Source organism: Rhinichthys klamathensis, unplaced genomic scaffold, assembly GCF_029890125.1.
Source record: "Rhinichthys klamathensis goyatoka isolate OS25496 unplaced genomic scaffold, OSU_Roscu_1.1 h1tg000197l_1, whole genome shotgun sequence".
NCBI lineage: Eukaryota > Metazoa > Chordata > Actinopteri > Cypriniformes > Leuciscidae > Rhinichthys > Rhinichthys klamathensis.
The window spans coordinates 2,530,611-2,551,782 of record NW_026606723.1 but is presented as its reverse complement, the minus strand read 5'-3'; the positions used below and the strand labels follow the sequence as shown (position 1 = coordinate 2,551,782).

The 21,172-nt window shown below is 38.6% G+C and overlaps 1 protein-coding gene across 5 annotated transcripts in view; it reads right to left on the bottom strand.

Annotated features, from left to right (window-relative positions):
- The window catches only part of cadm1a (cell adhesion molecule 1a), a 309,712-nt gene that overhangs the window by 45,442 nt on the left and 243,098 nt on the right, over nucleotides 1–21,172 (bottom strand). For all 5 annotated transcript variants that reach the window (XM_056263058.1, XM_056263061.1, XM_056263059.1 and 2 more), the window contains 5 exons: nucleotides 17,237–17,389; nucleotides 15,431–15,568; nucleotides 10,140–10,298; nucleotides 4,330–4,426; nucleotides 1,737–1,909 (listed from right to left, as the gene is read on the bottom strand). In XM_056263058.1, coding sequence (XP_056119033.1) covers nucleotides 1,737–1,909; nucleotides 4,330–4,426; nucleotides 10,140–10,298; nucleotides 15,431–15,568; nucleotides 17,237–17,389 — 720 coding nt within the window. The remainder of the gene's footprint in view (nucleotides 1–1,736; nucleotides 1,910–4,329; nucleotides 4,427–10,139; nucleotides 10,299–15,430; nucleotides 15,569–17,236; nucleotides 17,390–21,172) is intronic.

Below are 21,172 nucleotides of genomic sequence, written 5' to 3'. Positions count from 1 at the left end.
CCTTGCATGATTAATTTAAATAGCCTTCTCCCATACATTTTGCATCTGAAAGAGAAACTCCTATAAATGCATATGCAATAAGATCAGCCGCAAAAATAACCCTGTCCACGCCTTTTCAGCGCTAATTGTTCACTGCGTGTCATTAGTAAAACCTGACACTAGTTTAACACCAAAAGAGGGTTTGTGTTGGAGCAAGCTGTTAGTAAATCTGCCCCTTTGTAGCATAAATCATGCATACACATGCCTAAATTTGGTCAGTCAGTCCAACTGAATCTTTTCTCTTGGAAGCTGCTCTTGAAACAACTCAAAACAAATATGTGCATGGTGATCACTGGTTGCAAAATTTTTTTTTTACATATGCATGCGCATGTGCACATGTGACCTCCTGGAACTAGTCATGCAGGAGAATGGGTGGGACTATGTTGATGTGTATGATGGAATGGTGCCACTTGCCACTTGAGTTGCATCTAGATCTGCAGATGTATTATTATATAGGAGTGCTGAAAGTGTTAACAACCCTTATAATGGTTACATAAGGCCATGCATGAATAGCTTCACAAATACCCTTCCAATATGCCATGCATTACATATGCCGACTGTATGAAAAAGTATCCTTACTGAGACAGATTGCTAAATGCTCATTTTGCCTTCCCTTTAACATCTCTGTAAAGTAGAGCGTTTAATTGAACAGTGCCTCGACAGAACTGTGTAATATGCCAAGTATGCGAAGAGCGCTGTGGGTCTTGCTGAATGTGTCAGGGCCACTGTGTTTGTAATTCGCAGATGTCATCCTATTAATTTGTGGGAGAATAATTATAAGACTATAGAGTACCCAGATGTCACCAGCGCATGCACATGTATGTGTGTGTTGAATATATTTTAGTGTCACTCTGTTAACACAAAGGAGACGCATGATGCTAGATTAAATGGTGACAGCCTTGTCGGGCAGTCCCGTTTCTGCATGAGCAATTCTAATGTCAGATATGTGGTTGAATTGTGAAGATATTAAAATCAGCATAAAGTCATAAAACATCCTGATAGAGTGTTATTTTCAATGCTGTTTTTAATAGGGGAGGGATTTGAGCTCTTGCAGCACCATACGTGGCTATGTCACTCTCTCTTCTATTCTGGTGGTTCAACTGTCATGAATTTCTCGTGGAATGACTGCCAAGTTGCTCATGGGAGAAACGTGTGAAAAGCCTGTCGCAATTACTGGCGCATTTGCACTTCGTGCTGGGGCAAGTTTTTGGAACACGCACAACCCCGGCGAAGCCAAGTTTCTGTGGCGACCCACCGACAACATGCAATGTTCCCCCACACACAGACACACATAAACAAAATAAGTTTGGCTTCTTTAAAGCTTATTCACAGTATCATTTGATACAATGACTTGAAATGAATCTGAATTAGTTGGGCTTTGCCTCCCTCGCTACTGACATAAACTGTATATCTGTTCACTTAAAGATCCTCATTGCAGCACAAATCCTTTTTTAAATAGCTCTGAGTCCATTGTTACACTCTGAAAATGGACGACAGCAATTTCACCACAGGCTTAGTGCAGCAAAAGATATCAGAAGTAAATTCCGAGAGGAAAATGGTCAGATTAGAACGTGTCCTAGAGGAAAGGAAATGTCATTGAAATCAATGTTATTGACCCATGACTCAGATGGAGCGGTGAAGTGAGTGAAAGAGCAAGAGGTCGAAGAGACAAAACTAGTCGGTCACTTTGGACTTACCGCGCACAAAAAGGATGTAGTCATCATAGGCTTCACCGACAGAGTTGGACGCCACACATCGGTAAGTGCCATTGTAGGACTTGTTTAGGTTCTCGATGAAGAGATCTGAGCCGGTGATAACTGCGTGAGATGGCACGTCATCCTCGACCCTCACCCAATTCACCTGTTGAGGCCTGGATGGAGAGACCGAGCAAAAATGACTTTGGCCTAGTGTTGTGTAGCCAGACCATCAAGCCTGGTTCACATCACAGCCTTTTCTGGTCAAGGGACCGGTCACTTAGGCAAAGAGGTTGTCTGACCAACAAGTAATGTTTTATGGGACATTTTACAGCAGGTAACAATACAGATCACAAACAGAAGTTGAGTCTATTTCAAAGATTCAGTGCCATGAACCAGTCTAGTCAGGATTACAATGGCCATGGGACATCTGGAAATAAGAGGGAATTTTAAATGTGTAATTTCCAGAAAATTAGTTTTAAAAAAATCAAGAAGACTTTTTAATGTTAAAATAACTAAAATAGCATTGACATGTATTGTACAGAAGATGCGGGGAACCCTGCTAGTAATTCCTTGGAAACAACAATCTGGGAACTTGTATAGATTATTTTATTTTCCAGCAGACTAAATATCTGTGCACTGTGACTGAATCCAGCAAATCCGACTTTTGGTTTTTGTGTGCAATTTGTTATCATGTTAATATATTAAGTGTGTGTTGTTTGAGGCTGAAACAGCTATGAGGCCCAACCCTCAGAAAAAATGATCAGTTGTGGTCAGTAACACAGATTGTGGGATTCGACCAATGTCGCAGCCTACGGCATTGGCAAATGAACAACATTTTGGCAAAGTAACAAAAAGCGAAAGGCTGTGATTTTCTCTTGTCTGCCTCAATTAACTGCCACTGCGAGCTATCTCCTTTTGTTCTCTAAACACCTGAGCCGAGCACACAACAGCCTATTCTACTTTCACAGTGATGAGCAGAATGAGCTAAACCTACTGTGGAGAAATAAAAGAGGCTCTAAACTCTGCTCGGCTCTCACAAGTTTCAATGGCACTGCTGCAGTGTAGTTATTTCCCAAGAGCATCTGAGGAGGCTTTCCCTTGTTGTTCTGGTTTTTGTGTCTGTGTTTAAACGTACCATCCTCTGTTTAAAAGGGGAGAGAGGAAAAAATACAAAAAACAAAAAACCTTTACAGCTTCGAAACAAAGGATTGGTTCGCGTTGAATAGCAGTTGATCCTCGGCCACTGAGGACGGCAAAACAACATTTGATGGTGAGCAGCGAGTGGGGAATCTCAAAGAGTCTCAATCTGAGGTTAAATATACATGCGTAGCATAAAGATGCAGACGTTTCTGATATGGACAGGGAGAAATGACCTAGAAAAAGTGCCTTATTGGGAGGAAGGCATGGGGAAAAACACACAGTGGAGGGGCTGCAGAGAACCTGGCGTGAGGCGGAGAATACAAATGGGATGGCAAGCCAAGCCCTGCACTGTCTGACAGTAATGACTGCAGCCCCTCTCCAAGCTTTAATGAAAATGACTTCCAATTTTCTGCTCACTGTATTGATTGTATTTTCATCTTTATTAAATGAATTCGGGTGGTGCCTTGTCTGCCCGCAGCATTTCAGTTTGGGTATGTTATGGGGCGTGTTGAATGTAAAAACACCTGAATGGCTTTCATTACATGTGCTCTCATTGAACTTACATTGATAACTTAATTTAGGCTCATGTGCGGTGGCCCCCAGAAATATTTGGATACTTTTGTACAAATAAAATGTGTGATTATCTCTAAGCTTTTCTAAGAACGTTCTTAATTTTTTGGTTTGTTACATTTTTTTTACAACAAATGCCACTTGGTTTGATATTCTGATATATGTAATGACATTCATAGAGTTTTGATTTGGCTTAAGTGCCCACATTTTTTGCCACTGTATATATTTTTGTTTGCAGTAAGGGCATATGCAAAATTATTATCATGACATGATTAATAGTAATTATATGGCAATCAATAAAAATATGTTCAATTTCAAATTCCATAACTTTTATTATTTGTTGTGTTGAGACTACATGACTTATTTAGTTTGGTCTTAATCGGTTGTAGAGAAATCCAAATAAAAATACATTGGAAACTTATTTTTTTAATCAAATATTACCTATCCATGTAGATTACCAAGTACTCAACTAAAGTAAAATATCATTACTAATTTCATTTTACATGGCAGATAAAGTAATTAATAGTCAATATTTGGTAAAAATCCCCCCCAAAAATGTTGTGGCGCATATACACATGATCAAATTTTCATTGTGTAGAAAAACAAAATTAAAGTTCCTACAACAAGGTTTTTTTTCCATTATTAAATGGCTCAAATGAAAGTAAAAAATATCACAAAATATCTTGGAATGCAGCTTGTTTAATCAGATCAGGACCAGAATTGTTGTATAATTAAGTCTATTGATACATGTTTTGCAATGGGTTTTGTTAGAGGACTGTTCTCCTTAGGGATGAGAGCCCATGACACAAAATGATCCAGATCAGAACAAACCATTGAATTGAAATGTCAGTGATAGAACATACAGCAGAGAGATGCATCTTACTCTGGTTTGCCCTTAGCCTGGCACGTCAGTTCCAGATTTTCACCCTCTCTAATCGGGCCCGAAGGAAACTCCACCACGATCTTTACCTCAGGTTTATCTGTGGGGGAGAAAAGTAAAAGCACATCAGCGTCTCGTGCCCCCGGGCTGCATGAAACTTTAAACACCCTTGGCTTTGTTCAACGCTTATTGGATTGTTCTCAGCCATTTGAGTCGATTCTTTTAGCATTACCATTGTTTGATGCAAAATGTGTGCATGCTTTTTTTTTTCTATTAACCTTTAGAGTCATTTAAACAATCAATACACCCTGATGTTTGCCATGTATACAGTCAGAAGTCATGACATCACGAATGTCCATATTCAAACTCATTCCTCTTGCGCTCTCAGCATTGACCTTTCTGCTCTGTAAGTACTGCCCTTTCTCATTTCTAAAACAACTGGCCGCTCAATGGTCCTATTCTCCAGTGACTGGCAGCAGGTATACTGCTGGCTTTTTGCACCTTGCGTCAGCCTTGCCTCTCAGCCGTAGCTGCTACATTTAGCATGAAATGTGCACTTCTCCTTGGCAAGTCTCAGTTCTTTTCCAATTCAGCTGGGATTAGACTTCCTGCTGTGTTTGTACAGTGCAGCAGGAGGGGTGACATTCAAACTGACGTCGGACACATAACTAACGCTCTCTCACGTAGAAATACCCAGCGCTGCGTGTCTCAAATAACATCGGAGGGGATCTGACATTAGGGGTTGCACAAACTAGTCGACTTTAATGCTCTGCCATGACACTATAAGCTTGAAATCTTTGCAGCACACTTTTACACTCCATTTCCAACAGTTAAAAAGACAAATAAATGTATACTCTGAGAGCGATTCACAAGATATGTTTGATTATACGGTGCTCAAACTTGATTGGGTGAATGCACGTTTTAAACAGCTTATTGTCCACGTAAGTTTCTAAATGTGCTGCTACATTGTAATGCACACACATGCAGACAGTAGCTCGCACATCACGAGCAGATCGCGCGCACACTGAAACATTCAGTAGCACAGAAATGTATTGTCATCACTGTTCTGTGATTTATCAATAAAATAGCATAGAAACTGAAAAGTTCGAGCATATATTTCTTAGTAAAAAAATCCCACAGCTTCACTATTAGTAGAGAGATGCTGCCAGGTAGAATTAATTTACACGCAAACACTCTCTATAATGCATTCAAATTTAATATGTAATCTTTACTGTGCTACTTCATCTGTATTTGATTTAGAACGAGCAAAAATCTGTTCGAAACATAACAACCCAAAGACAAAAGAACAGTTATGTATGTAGGAGCAATAGCCTTGTGGGCAGTGCTGTGTCATACGCCATAGCTGTGCACAAGGGGTCTCAGCTCGAGGTTAAGGCTTATTTAATCATTAATGACGTCATCAGCGACTAGTCGACGTCAACTAGACTTTACTCACATAAATGTCGACTTCTGAAGTTGTTCTGACATACACATCCATGCAGGCCGGTCATTCACTGCACATTTGTGTAAGCCCCTTGCATAACAGTATTACACCTGTATGCCAATTTCTGATATCTAATAAGATTGTTCGGTCTGTCTGGCGGTCTAATGACATGATGAAACTTAATGGCAAAAAGCTTATATAAGAAAATCATAGAGACATTTAGCACCCTTGGCATTTAATGGACTACACAAGGCTGTTGCTCTGCTGCTTTTGTAGAATGTGTCTAATATCAGGCAAGAACTAAATAGGTTCCTGTTTGCCAGAGAGTGTTTCTAGATATAAGGACATGACAGGCAAAAACAGGAAACGGCAACCTTTGTATTATACAAAGTGTTAAGTGCAACAAGAAAGTAAAGCATAAAAGACACAAAAATAGAGCATAAAAAATACTGAGAGGCAAGCAAGTGTTACTGGCCTTTCATTAGGCATAATGGATCCAAGGAACAACAGGTAGAAAAATATTAGTGACTGTACCAGAACCATTTTTGAAGTTGGTTGAACCCCATTTACTTTCCCAATGCATGTTCTTGGTTTTATTGTCAAAGATTCATCTCATGTTGCAAAGTCAAACTTGTATGACATACTTTCTTCTGTGGAACACAAAAAAAGATATTTTAAAAAACTGTTTTTGTCCATACAATGAAAGTCAGTGGCGTCCAAAACAACAGTAAATTGTATGGACAAAAACGAAGAAACAGTGTTCAAAATTGATACAAGAAAGAAGTCCTACAGGTTTGGAATGACATGAGAGTGAGTAAATAATGACAGATTTTTTATTTTTGAGTGAACTATCCCTTTAAAGTTCCCAAGATTCACAGGAGGCCGTGGTGTGCTTGCCAAGTTCACCATGCTTATGTAAGTGGGCTCCACAGGAGATGCGTGCTCTGAGGTTCCTGCTGCTTCCTTGAAGGTATTCATCCTCTTAAACTGACAGGTTGTAATGGCTGAGCTATGCCTTTCCAGTACTACACTCCATTGCAGGGCTGGCCGGCATCCAGCCCTCTAGTTTCTCAAAGGAACCCAAATCTAATATTCTCCCAGTAATGGAGCTTGAAGTGGCATTCCACAGATGCTTATTCAACAGCGTTATGTGTATGTTCAACAGAGGTGCGGGAGATATTAGAGCTGCTCCCACGTGCAACTTTAATGACATCACTGCACTCACTTGGCAAGCAATGTGGGTTAAACAGTAGACATGCACTAATGTAAAACAGTGGGTTTGTATTAATGTAAATAGTCCAGAGTCATTAGTATGCGTAAATAAGGATAAGCAGCAGACCTTGCGTTGGAGGCAGGTCATGCATAAGGGCCAAGGAATTTACAAAAAATCCACACAGAGAAATGCTAAGTGTCCCTGTGGAATCAAAGGGTAAAAGACTATTTTACTGAAACCATGTCAAAGTTGCCCACAATAACCCCAAGATCCCACTCTTTCAATTTTACCAGCTCTTACGGCACTTTTTGAATGGACTGGATTCTGAGTGAACGGTGACTTCACTTTCTTGGATTTTTTTTTAAAGTGCACGAGAAAAAAAAAAACTAAAAAACGTCAATGTCCTGACAAGATTTATCACATTATTTCGGGACTGATGTTTCAACTGGCTTTTTGGCAATCGCTAAATTTGTTGAGTGCTTTGCCCACTTGATGCTTGTTTGACCTCTTCTATCAACAAAAAGTGATCTGTTGGCCTTCTATCTTTCCAAATTACACCCTGTCAGAGCTAACATTTCTGTGTCCATGATGGACAGCCTGGTCTGAAGTGAGAGAGAAAGAAAAGAGCGCCCCGCTCAGAAGTTCTGTAAGAGGAATATCCACCTGTTTGTCTCAGCTCTATGGAGACTCCTTCTATTTCTCCCCTTGTCATCTTCAAACTCTTCGCATGAAAGGCTCTGAGTGAAAGTTTCTTGCTTTGAAGCTTCCTCTGCATTAGTTCCTTTCCAAAGCTCTCTCTCTCCTGGCCACGCAAGCCTTAAATCCACGGAAAGCAGCGCCACCGGCCTCCGGTTTCTCGCTAGCTGTTGCGCCGGACAGAAAAGGTCACTCTAATTCTAATAACACAATTATTGACACGAGATATTGTTGTCATTCCTTACCACCGCCATCACGAAGCATTTAATTTCCCTCAAGCTGCTGAACTGCACGAACTGTTTGCATTGTGTAGCTATCAATATTTCTGGCTTATTTAATATCCACAGCAATGTTTTTCTATTTTCTATTGCAAAAATGTACTCCATTAAGACTGCCTTCACTCAATGATTTTTAACATTGATTGTTTTCCCAGTTTCAGCAGAACAATTTGAAAGAAGAGTGAGCCAGACAATGACTCTTACACCAGCTCTCCCCAGAGCATGACAAAGGCTGCCCGTGAGCACGAAATCCAGTTAAATAGCATAGACAAAATGGTTTTACATTTTTCTGCTGTAAATGCCCAAAGCCAGAGCCCAAATATCATGCACGTTTTTGGAGATGTGTTGTCTTTGACAAAATAAGGTCAGGTAAAGTCAGTCTTTCCGGTGATCTTCTAAACCCTGTGGCAGGCAAGAATAACCAAGAAACATATGCTTGATGAGGACCCAAACAAAATATCTTAAACAATTGTATCTGTATCTTCGGATGAAGACAGTGCCCAATGCTCTCATCCAATCAGAGGCAGAATCTCTGTCACGACTGAATCACCAAAGCGCAAACACACACTTAATCTTTCATCAGGCCAAGTGACATGGCTGGACTAATGTCTGCTCTCACAAGGGAAAGGATAGACCTGACTGATTTAACACAAGGACAAAGATAAAAAAAAAAAAAAACTAACTCCAAAGAGAAAGAGAGAGAGAGAGAGAGAGAGAGAGAGAGAGAGAGAGAGAGAGAGAGAGAGAGAGAGAGAGACCTTTATCTAGTCAAAACTATGACATTAAGCATATTTAAATGAATAATAATGTTACCACAATATAACATTAATTCAACAATACTAATCCTATATCAATAAATTTCAAATCCTGTCACACAAATCCCTTCAGTTGGTTCAGACTCAAAAGGGAAAGCCTTCGTTGCCCTCGTGCATCGATGAGTCTTGGGTGCCCTGCACCCTGTCACCGGTTTGTGGTTTGTTGTTCCTCAGATTACTGTTGGTAAATTCTCACCACTGCTGACTTGGAACAATCCACAAGCCTTGTTGTTTCTGATGTACTCTGACCCAGGCAACTAGCCATAACAATTTGGCCCTTGTCAAAGTCACTCAGATCTATATTTCTGCCTATTTCTCCTCCATTAAACACATTGATTATAAGAACTGATTGTTTGCTTACTATCTAATGTACCCAGACCTAAAAATGTAGCCTTGTTAGGAAATGATCAACGATATTTGCTTCACCTGTGACTGGTCATATTGTTTTGGCTCATCAGTGTACTTTAAATATATTTAAATTAAATAAATACAATAAAATAAAATAAACAATATTTAATATTGTACTACTAATATTTAATATTACATTTTTAATTAGATAATAGTAAATCTATATTTAAAATCCTGTCCCCTGCTCACTCACATTGCATTTAAAAAAATAATAAACATAAAACATAAAAAAACACTTATCTATCCAAAGATGTCACTTCAAATTATTTTCACATAATATAATATTAATATTTAAATCTATATCTATATTTAAAATGCTGTCCCTGTACTCCGCTCACTCACATTGTAGTTCAAAAAGTAAATAAATAAATAAAAAACACCATTATCTACCCGGAGAGATCTTTTTGTCACGGTGTGGGTTTGTCTTGTCATGTTTAGTGGTTCCCTGTCTGTCTATTAGTCATCCCAGGTGTTTCCCATTAACCACGCCCCCTTGTTATCCTAGTTAAGCTTGTTTGCCCCTGTGTATTTATAGCCCTTGTGTTTTACTTGTTACTTTGTCAGTTGTTGTACATGTATGGTTGCTTCTAGTTCGGTCCTTCTCGTGGTTTTATTTCTTTGTCCTTGGAGTTCTTTATTATTTGTTCTATGTGTTATTTCATTATTAACCCTGCTGATAGATCCTCGCCTTCGCCTGCTTTCTCCAGCAACGTTACACTTTTAAATATATATTACTAATACTTAATATTCACATAATATAATATATAATTCAAGAATATTAAAGATTTAATTCAATAATAGTAAGTCTATATCACATTGTCCTATATAACATTTTGTACTGCCGAAAAAACCTTTATCTTTTCAAAGGTATCACTTTGAATTAACAAAATATAATAATAATATAATTTTAATGAAATAACAATAATATTATATTACATTTAAAGTGTGGGCTCACTCACATTGTACTTCTAGGTACTTCTGCGCCTGGAAGTCCTTGACCGCTGGATGGTCGACAATGCAAACCACAGGAACCCCGTCATCCTCTCTCGTGACCGTAAACCTCAGCCAGCTCGTCACAGTGAACATCCTGTCATACGTGGTCTCCACTTTAGACTTGCCTGTGAGAAACAGAAACCAATGAGAGACAAAGAATTCAAAATTAACAGCTTTCATTATCATCTCTATCAAGAAACCATGGGTGGCTAAGTGTATTGAAGGCCACAGTATATGTAACACATCCTGTGAGCCATAAAACAAAGCAGATCCCCTAACGTCTTGCACATATGTGACATATGGCGGCTCACTGTAGCTTATCAATGACATGTGTACAGTAAACGGCCCCCTGCAGCAGCACCTGAAATGTGACCATATGGGAGGGGCCATGTGGCCAAAAAACAGCCCTAAACTGCTTCCTGTTGAGGCTTGTTATGCAGCTGTCACTCATTGGCAACTGTGTGGGCTGTGATGGTGTGTTTGTGCTTTATGAAGTGAGATATAATGGCTGTAGTGGACGCATCTGACCCGTAGCCCTCCTTCAGCAGCATCAAGTGGGCATGAAGAACACAAAAGACTCGAAGTCATTGTGCGGCTCCAGACAATAGCCTCGCAGCACCGCACAGACCTCCATCACTCAATTACTGCTCTGGCCTTGTGGAGAGAAACAGGCGTGGGTGGAAAGAGAGAAAGGAGAAGAGAAGAGGTGAGCGAGAGAGAAAGAGAGAGAGGGACCTATTGTCCTGTTCGTGTTTTTGTAAAGAAAAAAATTCCACTTGACCATTAAAAAATGAATTCGATGTGGGAGTGACAGACTAAAAGAAAAGAAATACAAAAAGTTGAGTCTGACAGAAGGTAAAAAATGACACTTTATTATAGGTGAAGTGTATTGTTAATGCGCCACTAATCAGAAAAGTAAATATTTTGAACCTTTTCAAACCGGTTTCCTTAAACACTCCCCCACCTTTCGCAGATAGACATGTGGATGTACATTCAATGTTGGACCCCACTCACTGTCATTATATGGATAAAAACACTTCATTCTTAAAACTATCTTCTTTTGCTTGGGAAGTTTTGGAACAACGTGACATAGTAAAAATGTTTATCATTTAATATTTTCCTTCATTCTAGGATTGGAAAAGTACACTACTGCTCAAAAGTTTGTGGTCGGTAGGATAAAAAAAAAAAAAAAAGTCTAATATGCTCTCCAAGGCTGCATTTCTTTGATCAAAATACAGTAAAACACATTGATATTGTGAAATATTATTAACAATTTAAATAATCAAATAATCTATTTGAATATATTGTAAATGGTAATGTATTCCTGTGATGCAAAGCTTAATTTTCAGCATCATTACAGTCTTCAGTGTCACATGACCCTTCAGAAATCACCCAATATGCTGATTTGGTCCTTAAGAAACAGTTCTTATTATCAATGCTGAAAACAGTTGTGCTGCTTAATACTTTTGTGGAAACAGTGATGCATATTTTTCAGGATTCTTTGATGAATAGAAAGTAAAAAAAAAAAACATGCATTTGAAATAATTTTTTTAACACAATAAATTTTGTTAGTGCCACTTTTGACTGAATTAATGTTGTCCTTGCTGAACGTATTAATTTCTATCAGAAAAAATAGAATAAAACAAAAATACAAATGCAATTACAGCAAATGAGCAATACATACTTGTTTGGTCTGTGATTGCCATTCCGACCATATGTGGTTTCTATCTTTATTTTGCCGTTTATATGTAGATTACATCTATCGTTTGACTGTTATAAATGTTATCAATAATCCACAATGCTAATTTTACCGAAAATCATAAAAATGCCCGGAAATGGCACTGCTGTGTGGAAATCTGGCCATCTCAATACTCCAGATGTTTTTTTCCCCCTGACAATTCCTTGTCTTGAGCATTCATTCTCCCTGCATTCAGCATTATCAGCAATGAATGAATAGTCAGACAATCATATCTCAAATAAGAGAAGACACAGAGCTCATTGAGAGCCCAGAAGCACATCTATATTCTCTCTCACAATGCCACAGTCACTGCTGATAAAGAGATAATCACAGGTCAATCACTGTCATTCAGGCATTTCTTCATTTCAATAACATCTCCCTTTTTGAAATGCAAAGGAGCTCTGATTAGTCCTGATCTGCAGTGATACAGTGGGCTGAATATCAAAAAGAGATCCTGTTCCCTATTGAATTCACCATTTCTTCAATTTCTTTTGCTCTATAATTTGCCCTCCCCCTTTTCCCCCCATTATTCAACACCTTCCAATGGAAAGTCACTCCCTCGAAGAGGGCAGTCTAGAGATCTGGGGCCAATCGTGTATTTAGCAAACTTCCTTAAAGCCAGTACAAATTCTGAATCAAGCCATTGTGTTTCAGCTGAGCTTAGTTGGCTAATTAAAATGAGATTATATTTTTAAGCAATGACACAATGAGCAGGCCGTCGTCGTCTGACAGGAAGAAATTAACAACTTATTGTTTCTCGATGTTCATTCAACTTGTCTTATGAGACAGGTGTGTATCAACAATGGAGCAGGATGTAAAACAGAAGTACTAAATGCGGCACAGAACATGAATAAGACTGGGAAGGTTGTGTTTGCGTGAGCGAGAGGGAGAATGAGGCAGTACATCATGGGGGCGGCTGAGTTTACATTCTGGGGCTGTATGGGTGTAACCTTTAAATGATATTTAAAAAAGCCTGATTATCCTAGAGGTAATTAGGCTGAATGATAAGGACATTTAATTAAAAATAAATCCGAAAAGGCGCAGGGGCCAAAAGCAATTTCCAGCCAGTGAGTGCCAGCGTTGCACTGCTTGAGTCAGGAGAGGAGTCCCTCGGTTTCTTCGATCGCTTTCACCTCCTCCATTCAAACCATTTCGCTATTCAAGAACAGAATATTCATGTCCTGCTGTCCATCTCACTGAGGCGAACTCGTTCTTCTTTAGCGCCACATTTGTCCAACTGTCCAATAATATATTGATGTTACATAAAAACAAAACACCCACTGACAAATGAATAGAACAATGCTTTGTAATAGCTGCTGAAACTCCCAGTGGAGAGAAACGGAGACCCCTGACTGAGCTTATCGCCAATTACCAAATGAAAACATCCGTCCAGGACTCCAATTTAGCCGCCTCATTTTGGGTAGCTGTTATTAGGACAGCTTATATGCAGTAATTTGTACATAATACGCAAATTGCCTGTGTCTAGACGACTGCGGGTCAAAGGTACGGCCTCTCACTCACCCTATCGGAGCGATATGGAAAATGAGCCGAGCTTCTGTCAGGAGCGTTCAGGTAAACAAATGTTGAAAAGGAGTTGCTGAGTTTATAATTAGTACTGTTATGAAAATTTCACAAGACATTCAAAGATCAATAAACTTTGGACTAAAGTATGTGGAGAAGGGGTATGTCAAAGGATACATGTACACACTACCGGTCAAAAGATTGGACACACTTGAATGAACTTGTGTTTCTCATGATCTTAAAAACTATTTGATCTTTTGCTTTAATACTTGAAATGAGTTTTGTAGACAAATATGTTGTGCCTATGTAATAATTGAGTAAATAACTCAAATGTATAAATGAACACACACACACACACACACACCAATTTAACAATTTTGATTACTACTTTCAGTCATTTCATAGTCTTGATGACATTACTCTTATTCTAAAATAAAATAACATAAAATAAAATAGTAGGAGGGACCAGACTTTTAGAATATAAGATAATAACTGTTTTCTATTTTAATATATTTTAAAATGTAATTTATTCTTATTCTTGCTGAATTTTCAGCAGCCATTACTCCAGTGTTTAGTGCTACATGATCAGTGTTGGGGAAAGTTAAAATTAATACGTTACAATATTGTGTTACTCCCTAAAAAGTAACAAACTGCATTATAAGACAACATTGGTGCAATAGCCTGTATATCCTATAGGCTAATATGGAATTTTCATTAATGTATTTCCTTGTATCTCCCTTTTGTATTGTATGATGTGTTATATGGACCTGTGTCTGCAATAAAGCTTTATATATACTTAGTTACTTTTTATGGAAATGTTTTAAATGTTACATTATTTTTGTGTTACTTTTTCTCACCTGGGCTGCGCTTGCTTGTTTGTTTGTTTTTTAACAACAAAGTAATATTTTGGCAAAAGTAAAGGCCCTTTTACGCCAAAAGTGAAATGAATAAGCCTAAAGCTGAAATGAAATGCAAATTCACGCCTGTAGAGTAGAGGGCGCAGCTCAAACAAACCTTTCCGTTCTGCTGCCATTCTGGATTGCAGAAGAATAGGACGCAGAAGAAGAAAGTTTAACATTCTTATTTCACCAATACAAACTAAAAAAATTAAACATATATGATGTTTATCTAAAGTCAGTTTTGCTTAGTATGTTTGAATTGGATCATCGAAGATCAGCAGCAAAGACACATAATAAAGTGAGATTAAATACATAAAGTATATGTGTGTAATTTAACATTTAATTCTTGAAGGTTTGTGTTATATTATGATTTTGCTTTTCACTGTTTTTATTCATTTTGAGGAATACTGAATCTTTTTGTGCAAGTGAGATGAGTAAATGCATGCTCACATTAAGTCTAGAACTACAATAACCATCATATTCACACAGCGCACACAGCACCTGACTCCCCATTTCTCTCAACATCGGGACGAGAGAGGTGTAAGTCTATAAATGGGAAAAAGTAACTTGCGATACTTATTTTAAAAAGTAACTCGGATATATAAGTTGTGTTACTTGTAATGCATTACCCCCAACACTGCACATAATCCTTCAGAAATCATTCTAATATGCTGATATTATTATCAATGCTGAAAAAGGAACTGATTGTTAGGATTCTTTGATAAATAGAAAGTTCAAAAACAGCATTTATTTAAAATGGAAATCTTTTGTAATATTATAAATGTCTTTACTGTCATTTTTGAACAATTGAATGTGTCCTTGCTGAATAAAATCAATTTCTTAAAAAACTAAAACAAATCCAAACTTTTGAACAGTGGTGTACATGATCGACTAAGCATTATATAAAATGTAACAATTTGTGTTGCTAGTATTAATAAATGTTGTTATCTAGTGTTTTCAATTAAAGTATAACTTTTCAATATATACATTTTCAGAGGAAAGTGCATCAGGGAACAACTCCAGCTATGGTTTGCAAGGCAGAGAGAAAACCTGGTAAACACCTGGTTTGTTTGTGAGTACACAATGTGACTTTACCCACCCTGTAGCTCTTTGTCTCCTTTCATCCATCTGATCGCTGCAGCGGGTTTGCTGCCCATGGAGGTGCAGGTTATCTCCGTCTCGTTGCCCTCGCTGACGATGTCCTCACGGGACTCTATGATTGGGTTTCCTGGTGGGACTGAGAGAGGACAGACAGATTTTACAAGGCAGTCTGTAAATCAAGCACCACTATAGTCACATTCATCCCAGGGTGCATTGATAGCTAACACAGACACTAACACTTAGGGATGGACACATTATAGAATATGAAGGGGTGAGTGTATTCATTCTCGTTTACAAATGACATAAAGGAGGGTACCCAGACAAAGTGCATACTATGAAGAACTGTGACTACAACACGATTAGTAATGGAACATATTGTGCAACAGAAAGCAACACAGCCAGTTGACTAGACTAAAACTACAAGAACATTCTACACTGACCTGGATAATTGTGAATGTTCACAGGCAATATGTAACAAGGATAACACCCTTCTTCAAGCACTGCAACACAGTGATCTAACCAGACATGACGTGACAACACTGCGGCGTGATAAAAGTATCTTTTCCATGTTAATCAGAGTTTTTGTTCTAACCAGCCGTGACAAAGAGTGACAGGGGTTTCTATTTTAGAAAAGGTTTCTATTTTTGCAGCATCGTTGTTGGAACAACAACATACAAATTATTACAATGATAAACTCAGGTACTGATTATGTGCTTCGTGTCATCTTAAAAGGGTCTAATGTGAATTTGAATATCATTTTGCATAACCTTACTGCCAAAGTGAATAATTCACCTTAGATCTTGAAAATAAAAGAATGCTCAAACTGTGAACAAACAAGTGTATTCTATGACAAAGATTGTTTCAGTAACTAATTATTTTTTATTAATGTTAAAATGATTTGATATTTATTAATTAGTTAATGTATTTATTCATTTTGTTGAATAAGAGACTTTGCCCACACTCTCTTCTGATTGGCTGTGATATTTGATTGATTTCGATGCGTCATGTAGGACAGGGTAATTGAGTAGTAGAGATTTCTTGTTCCCCCTGAGCAGCAGGGTTCTATTCAAGCATTCAGCTTGGGCGTCTGAAGCTCTGGAACCAGCCACTCGATTGCATTCAGCGAGCTCTCTACAATCCCGCTCCGTCAATATCCACCCCGCACTAAACTCAAAACGGAATAATCACTTTTAAGTGCGGGTGATTTTTCCATGCAGTTATGTCAAGATGCAAAACGCAGCAAAGCGTTCACATGTACACAAAGACACACACGCACAAACACGTAAACAATAATTCCACTGAATGGCCCCACCATGCAGCTGAGTCCTCAAAGGAAGTAGCAGGTGAAGTGTTTGAGTTTTTAGAGAGATTTCAGGAGCCCCTCCAAACAGCAGTGAAAGTGTGTGTGTGTGTGCGCGCGCGCGCATGTGTCGAGCACTGGCTTCATTCTGAAATATGAATGACTCGACGTTCAGGATCTGGCTTGGCCGCGTCTCAGGCCTTCTGTTCGGTGAAGATGAATGGCTATATCTTGATTCTACACTGCTGCAGCATCTCATAAAAGCTGCTCCACTCTAGTGATTGATCATAAAAGGATTCGTCAGAAAACAAAGAAGCCCTGCATGTGTGTATATGTGGGTGTTTGTTGATGCGGCAAGTGCCTTATGGGAAATCTGACGGTCAAAACAAAAGTTTCAGTTTGTCTAGTCCAGTGGATCTCAACCTTGGAGGTCATGCCTCTATGTGGGGTCACCAGAGATGCAGGGGCTGTATATTATATAGATGTGTGCATGAGTGTTCATACTTAGCACAGTGATGTCGGCGTAGGCTTCCTGTGGGGGGTCTGTATAGAGCTGGCACACGTATCTGCCCTCGTCTGAGAGAGACACGTTGGATAACGACACACGCAGCTCGTTGTCTGAGAAATTGACCAGCTGGAATCGAGCATCTTTCAGGGCTGGAGGGTCGATAGAGAAAGACAGCAGATGTTAGAATGAAAAGTCACATCTTCACACTTCACTTCCATTACAAGGAACAATAGAAACATGTAGGAGATAATTAGTAGTATTTTTCCCATTTGAAGTCTAGATTGTTTTTCCACTAAGGGAAATAAAAGCAGCCATATGCTTCTTTTAAGCTATTGCTTATAACTGACAACAGGGGAGTGTAGCAAACATGCAGGCTACAATATATTCTTCAGATTAGTTAATAGGTGCTCCATGGGAATAACCAAAGTGATTGAGATTGCTTCACATTGAGAAACACGGGCGCATCTATTTCTAGCATCATCTGACCTGAGCATTGTATCACTGGGATTTGAAACAGGGACAGTATCCATGGGACATGCCATGCTAGACCACTGTGACATCTAAGTGCCTTTTCATTTTAACGCCTAAGAGAAAAAAGTTCTTGCTTTGTGGTGAGCATATACATTACGCGAGTGTTTCATGAGCACTTTTGTCTCTGTGGACTTTTAGCAAGTATGTTCCAATAAAATATGCTCATTTTCTCAACTAGCAATATCCAACAGTGGATACATGCAAATTTTGGATTAAAATTGACGTAATTTGACAGTAATTTCAATATTTTCACACTTTTTGCACAATGAAATATTCTGTTTACACTTGATATTTATCTTGTTATCTCTTTGTTTTTCTAAACACATCTCATATTTCATCTGAAGCATGATTTTATTGGCACTGTAAACGTTACCTTAGTAACTAAGTAAACAAACTAGGCACTTGCAGCATTATGGGCACTATGACCGCCGGGTTGACTCTTTTCTATCATGGTAGCATGATATTTTTACAGTATATTTTTACAGCTACAGTAGCTCTTCTGCGTGATCAGACCAGTAGGTAAACCTTCGCTCCCCACATTCATTAATGTTCCATGACCCTGATGCCGGTTCACCAGTTGTCCTTACTTGCACCACTTTTGTTATTAATAAGTCATACTGGGAAAACCCCACATAATTTTCCAATTTGATGTATGAAATAATTTAATAAACAATAATACTTATAATAAATGTATCAAATACGTTAAATATAATTCGTCAGTTTCTGTTAGTCTTGTTCAGAATGTTATCTTTACAATCCAAAGTTGTAAAATTTGTAATAATAAGAGTTGCGCATTTGTGGAGTTGGATTTGGAAATAGCGAAGCAAATATCAATCAGTTAATACTTTAAAAAACCTAAATTGTATATCCCAATTGTACTGCTGCAAGAAACCAAGTCTAGCAAGTCAAGTCTAATCTTGGCTACAAGGCTGTTAAACTATGGTGCAAAGGACACAACTGTGTGATTGTTATGGTATTGATGTGAGTATCTTGTTATGCAGCTTTTACCTGTATTGCCCAAAACAAATTTCCCTTTAAGGGACAAATAAAGTATAAAGTAAAGTAAAGTAAAGTAAAGTAGCAATGAATCCGGGCAGTTTATTTAACACAAACTGAGAAAGACTCTTGATTATGATGAGTTAATCTCCGTATTTAATCAGAAGTTCCGTCGTCTTAGGTTAATATTGCAGGAGGACATGTAAAGTAAGTACAAACATTTTCTCAATGTTTATATATATATATATATATATATATATATATATATATATAAAAACATTGTTTATATTTTTTTCAGTGCTTTTTTCATTGCTCATTTCAAAATTAAATGAGCAATAAGTCATGGCAACATATGTTTTTAAATTAACTCATACAAATAATTTAAGCAGTTTAACTTTCTTTTATAAGTTATACTAGATTTTTAAGTCAGTTTTAAAATAATTTACGTTTAAATGACTTGTACATGAAATTTGATTATACTTAATTTAAATCAGCAACAGAAAGTTTCCAAGATGAAATCAGTGGAATTTTCAGTGTAGTTTTAATAAGTTGTTCTGGTTGGCTTTTAAATTATTTTTTTTTTTTTTACTTTGAACTTGAAACTGTGCTGCGTTATATTTTTTCTTGGTAATTTGGTGCGCAGTTTCAATACTCGAGTCTACACTTTGCCCACCCTGCTTTATGAAGGCCCACCCCCTTGAATATTTCTGGTCTCCCCCTGCTTCCAACACAATGAATGACTTTTCACTTGCTGCCTAATATATCCCTCCCCTTATATATCTTAATTATGTGTCTATCATGACAACTCTTTTTAGCATGGTAATGGATATTACAATGTTAACTGCTACGCTGCTGCTGAATTGCTGCTGCTGTTGATTATTGCTGTTGTTGTAGATTATTGCTGCTGCCAATTACATAGACCAATATGCTGCTGTGAGTATGTAAGACATACTGCTACTGCACACATAGCAGATCTATACAGGTGGACCCAGGGAAGTTGGAGGGTTTTAGCCTATAGTTTTAGGCTATAGTGAATGGTATCCAGCCATTTAAATGTTGAGCAGCAAGTTCATTGGCTGTAGATATATAGTAAAAAACAACAACAACAACAAAAACGCCTGTATTGATTATGGCAGGCACTTCCCCAGATTGCAGCAGATTAAGTTTCAACGCGACTGAGAATCTCACGCTGATCCTGACTTATGGTTCTTTCTCCCAATTATGTGGAGGAACGGAATTTTTTCGTCCCAGAATAATGAGGAGTCCATTAGGGCTCGTTTTGCCTGTGTGGGAGGCTGAGCGTGAAAAGTAAATGGTGCTGAGAGAGAGAGAGAGAGAGAGAGAGAGAGAGAGAGAGAGAGAGAGAGAGAGAGAGAGAGAGAGAGAGAGAGAGAGAGAGAGAGAGAGAGAGAGAAAAATGAAAGGCTACTGGCAACCCACACCCGCCGATAAATTCCAGGCCGATCGACAGACCATTTATGACACCGAGAGTACTCGCGCATGCGTTTGTTCTCGTCCGCAACAGCCGAGTTCAAAGGAGCACAAAAAGAGGTCCATGAATAAATAAATAAATAAATAAATAAAAGGCGAAAAAAATAAAGAAATAATCGGGCATGATTAGAGATTTTTGAGGCGATGGGATCATGAAAGCAGGCCCTGATGGCGCGGGGTGTTGATTGTTCTTGGATCCAGCTGGTTAGCCATGCTCTTTTGCCTTCATTCAAAAGAAAAAATATCCAGAGAGATACAAAGAGAAAGAGAAAGAGAATGAGAGAGAGAGAGGGAAAGAGAGAGAGAGGGGGGATAAAACATATTGCTCAACAAGAGCTGAAGTCTGTGTACAACAAAAAAAGAAAAAGATCTTCACCATTCTCTATTACGAGCGGGTTTCTTATACTTGCAAGCCCCCTGTCCGAACGTGCCGCTGTCATCCACAGCGTGTGAGATGCCGAGCTCAGTCTCTCAGGTCCATTTCTCTCACAGATCACTGCGCACGCACGTGGAGGCCACGCTGGAAGACCCTGCTGCCAAGGCAACACATTTCTCACCTTTGATCATGATGTCAGGGCGGCGTAGCCTCAGAGTGAAAATACAAATAAATAAAACATTACGCACATGTAGTTTTTACATCTATATTCCACTGAATGAAAGTGTGTGCACAGTTTATTCAGGTACATGTCTGAGCTTGGGAGTAATAAAGCCACACACTTCCAAACTGAAATGTGCGGACCATCAGCAGCGCTATGATCTCTAGCAGCCATTGTGGTGGTCTTTGTTTTGAAACACCAAGCACCGCGCCTTACATTTAGCAGCCGCATAATGTGCGACTAATTAGAGCAGCCAGAAAGCGGGAATGTGGCTGTCAAGGGGAGGGAAGGCAGAAGCAAATGATTTAATTCAATTTA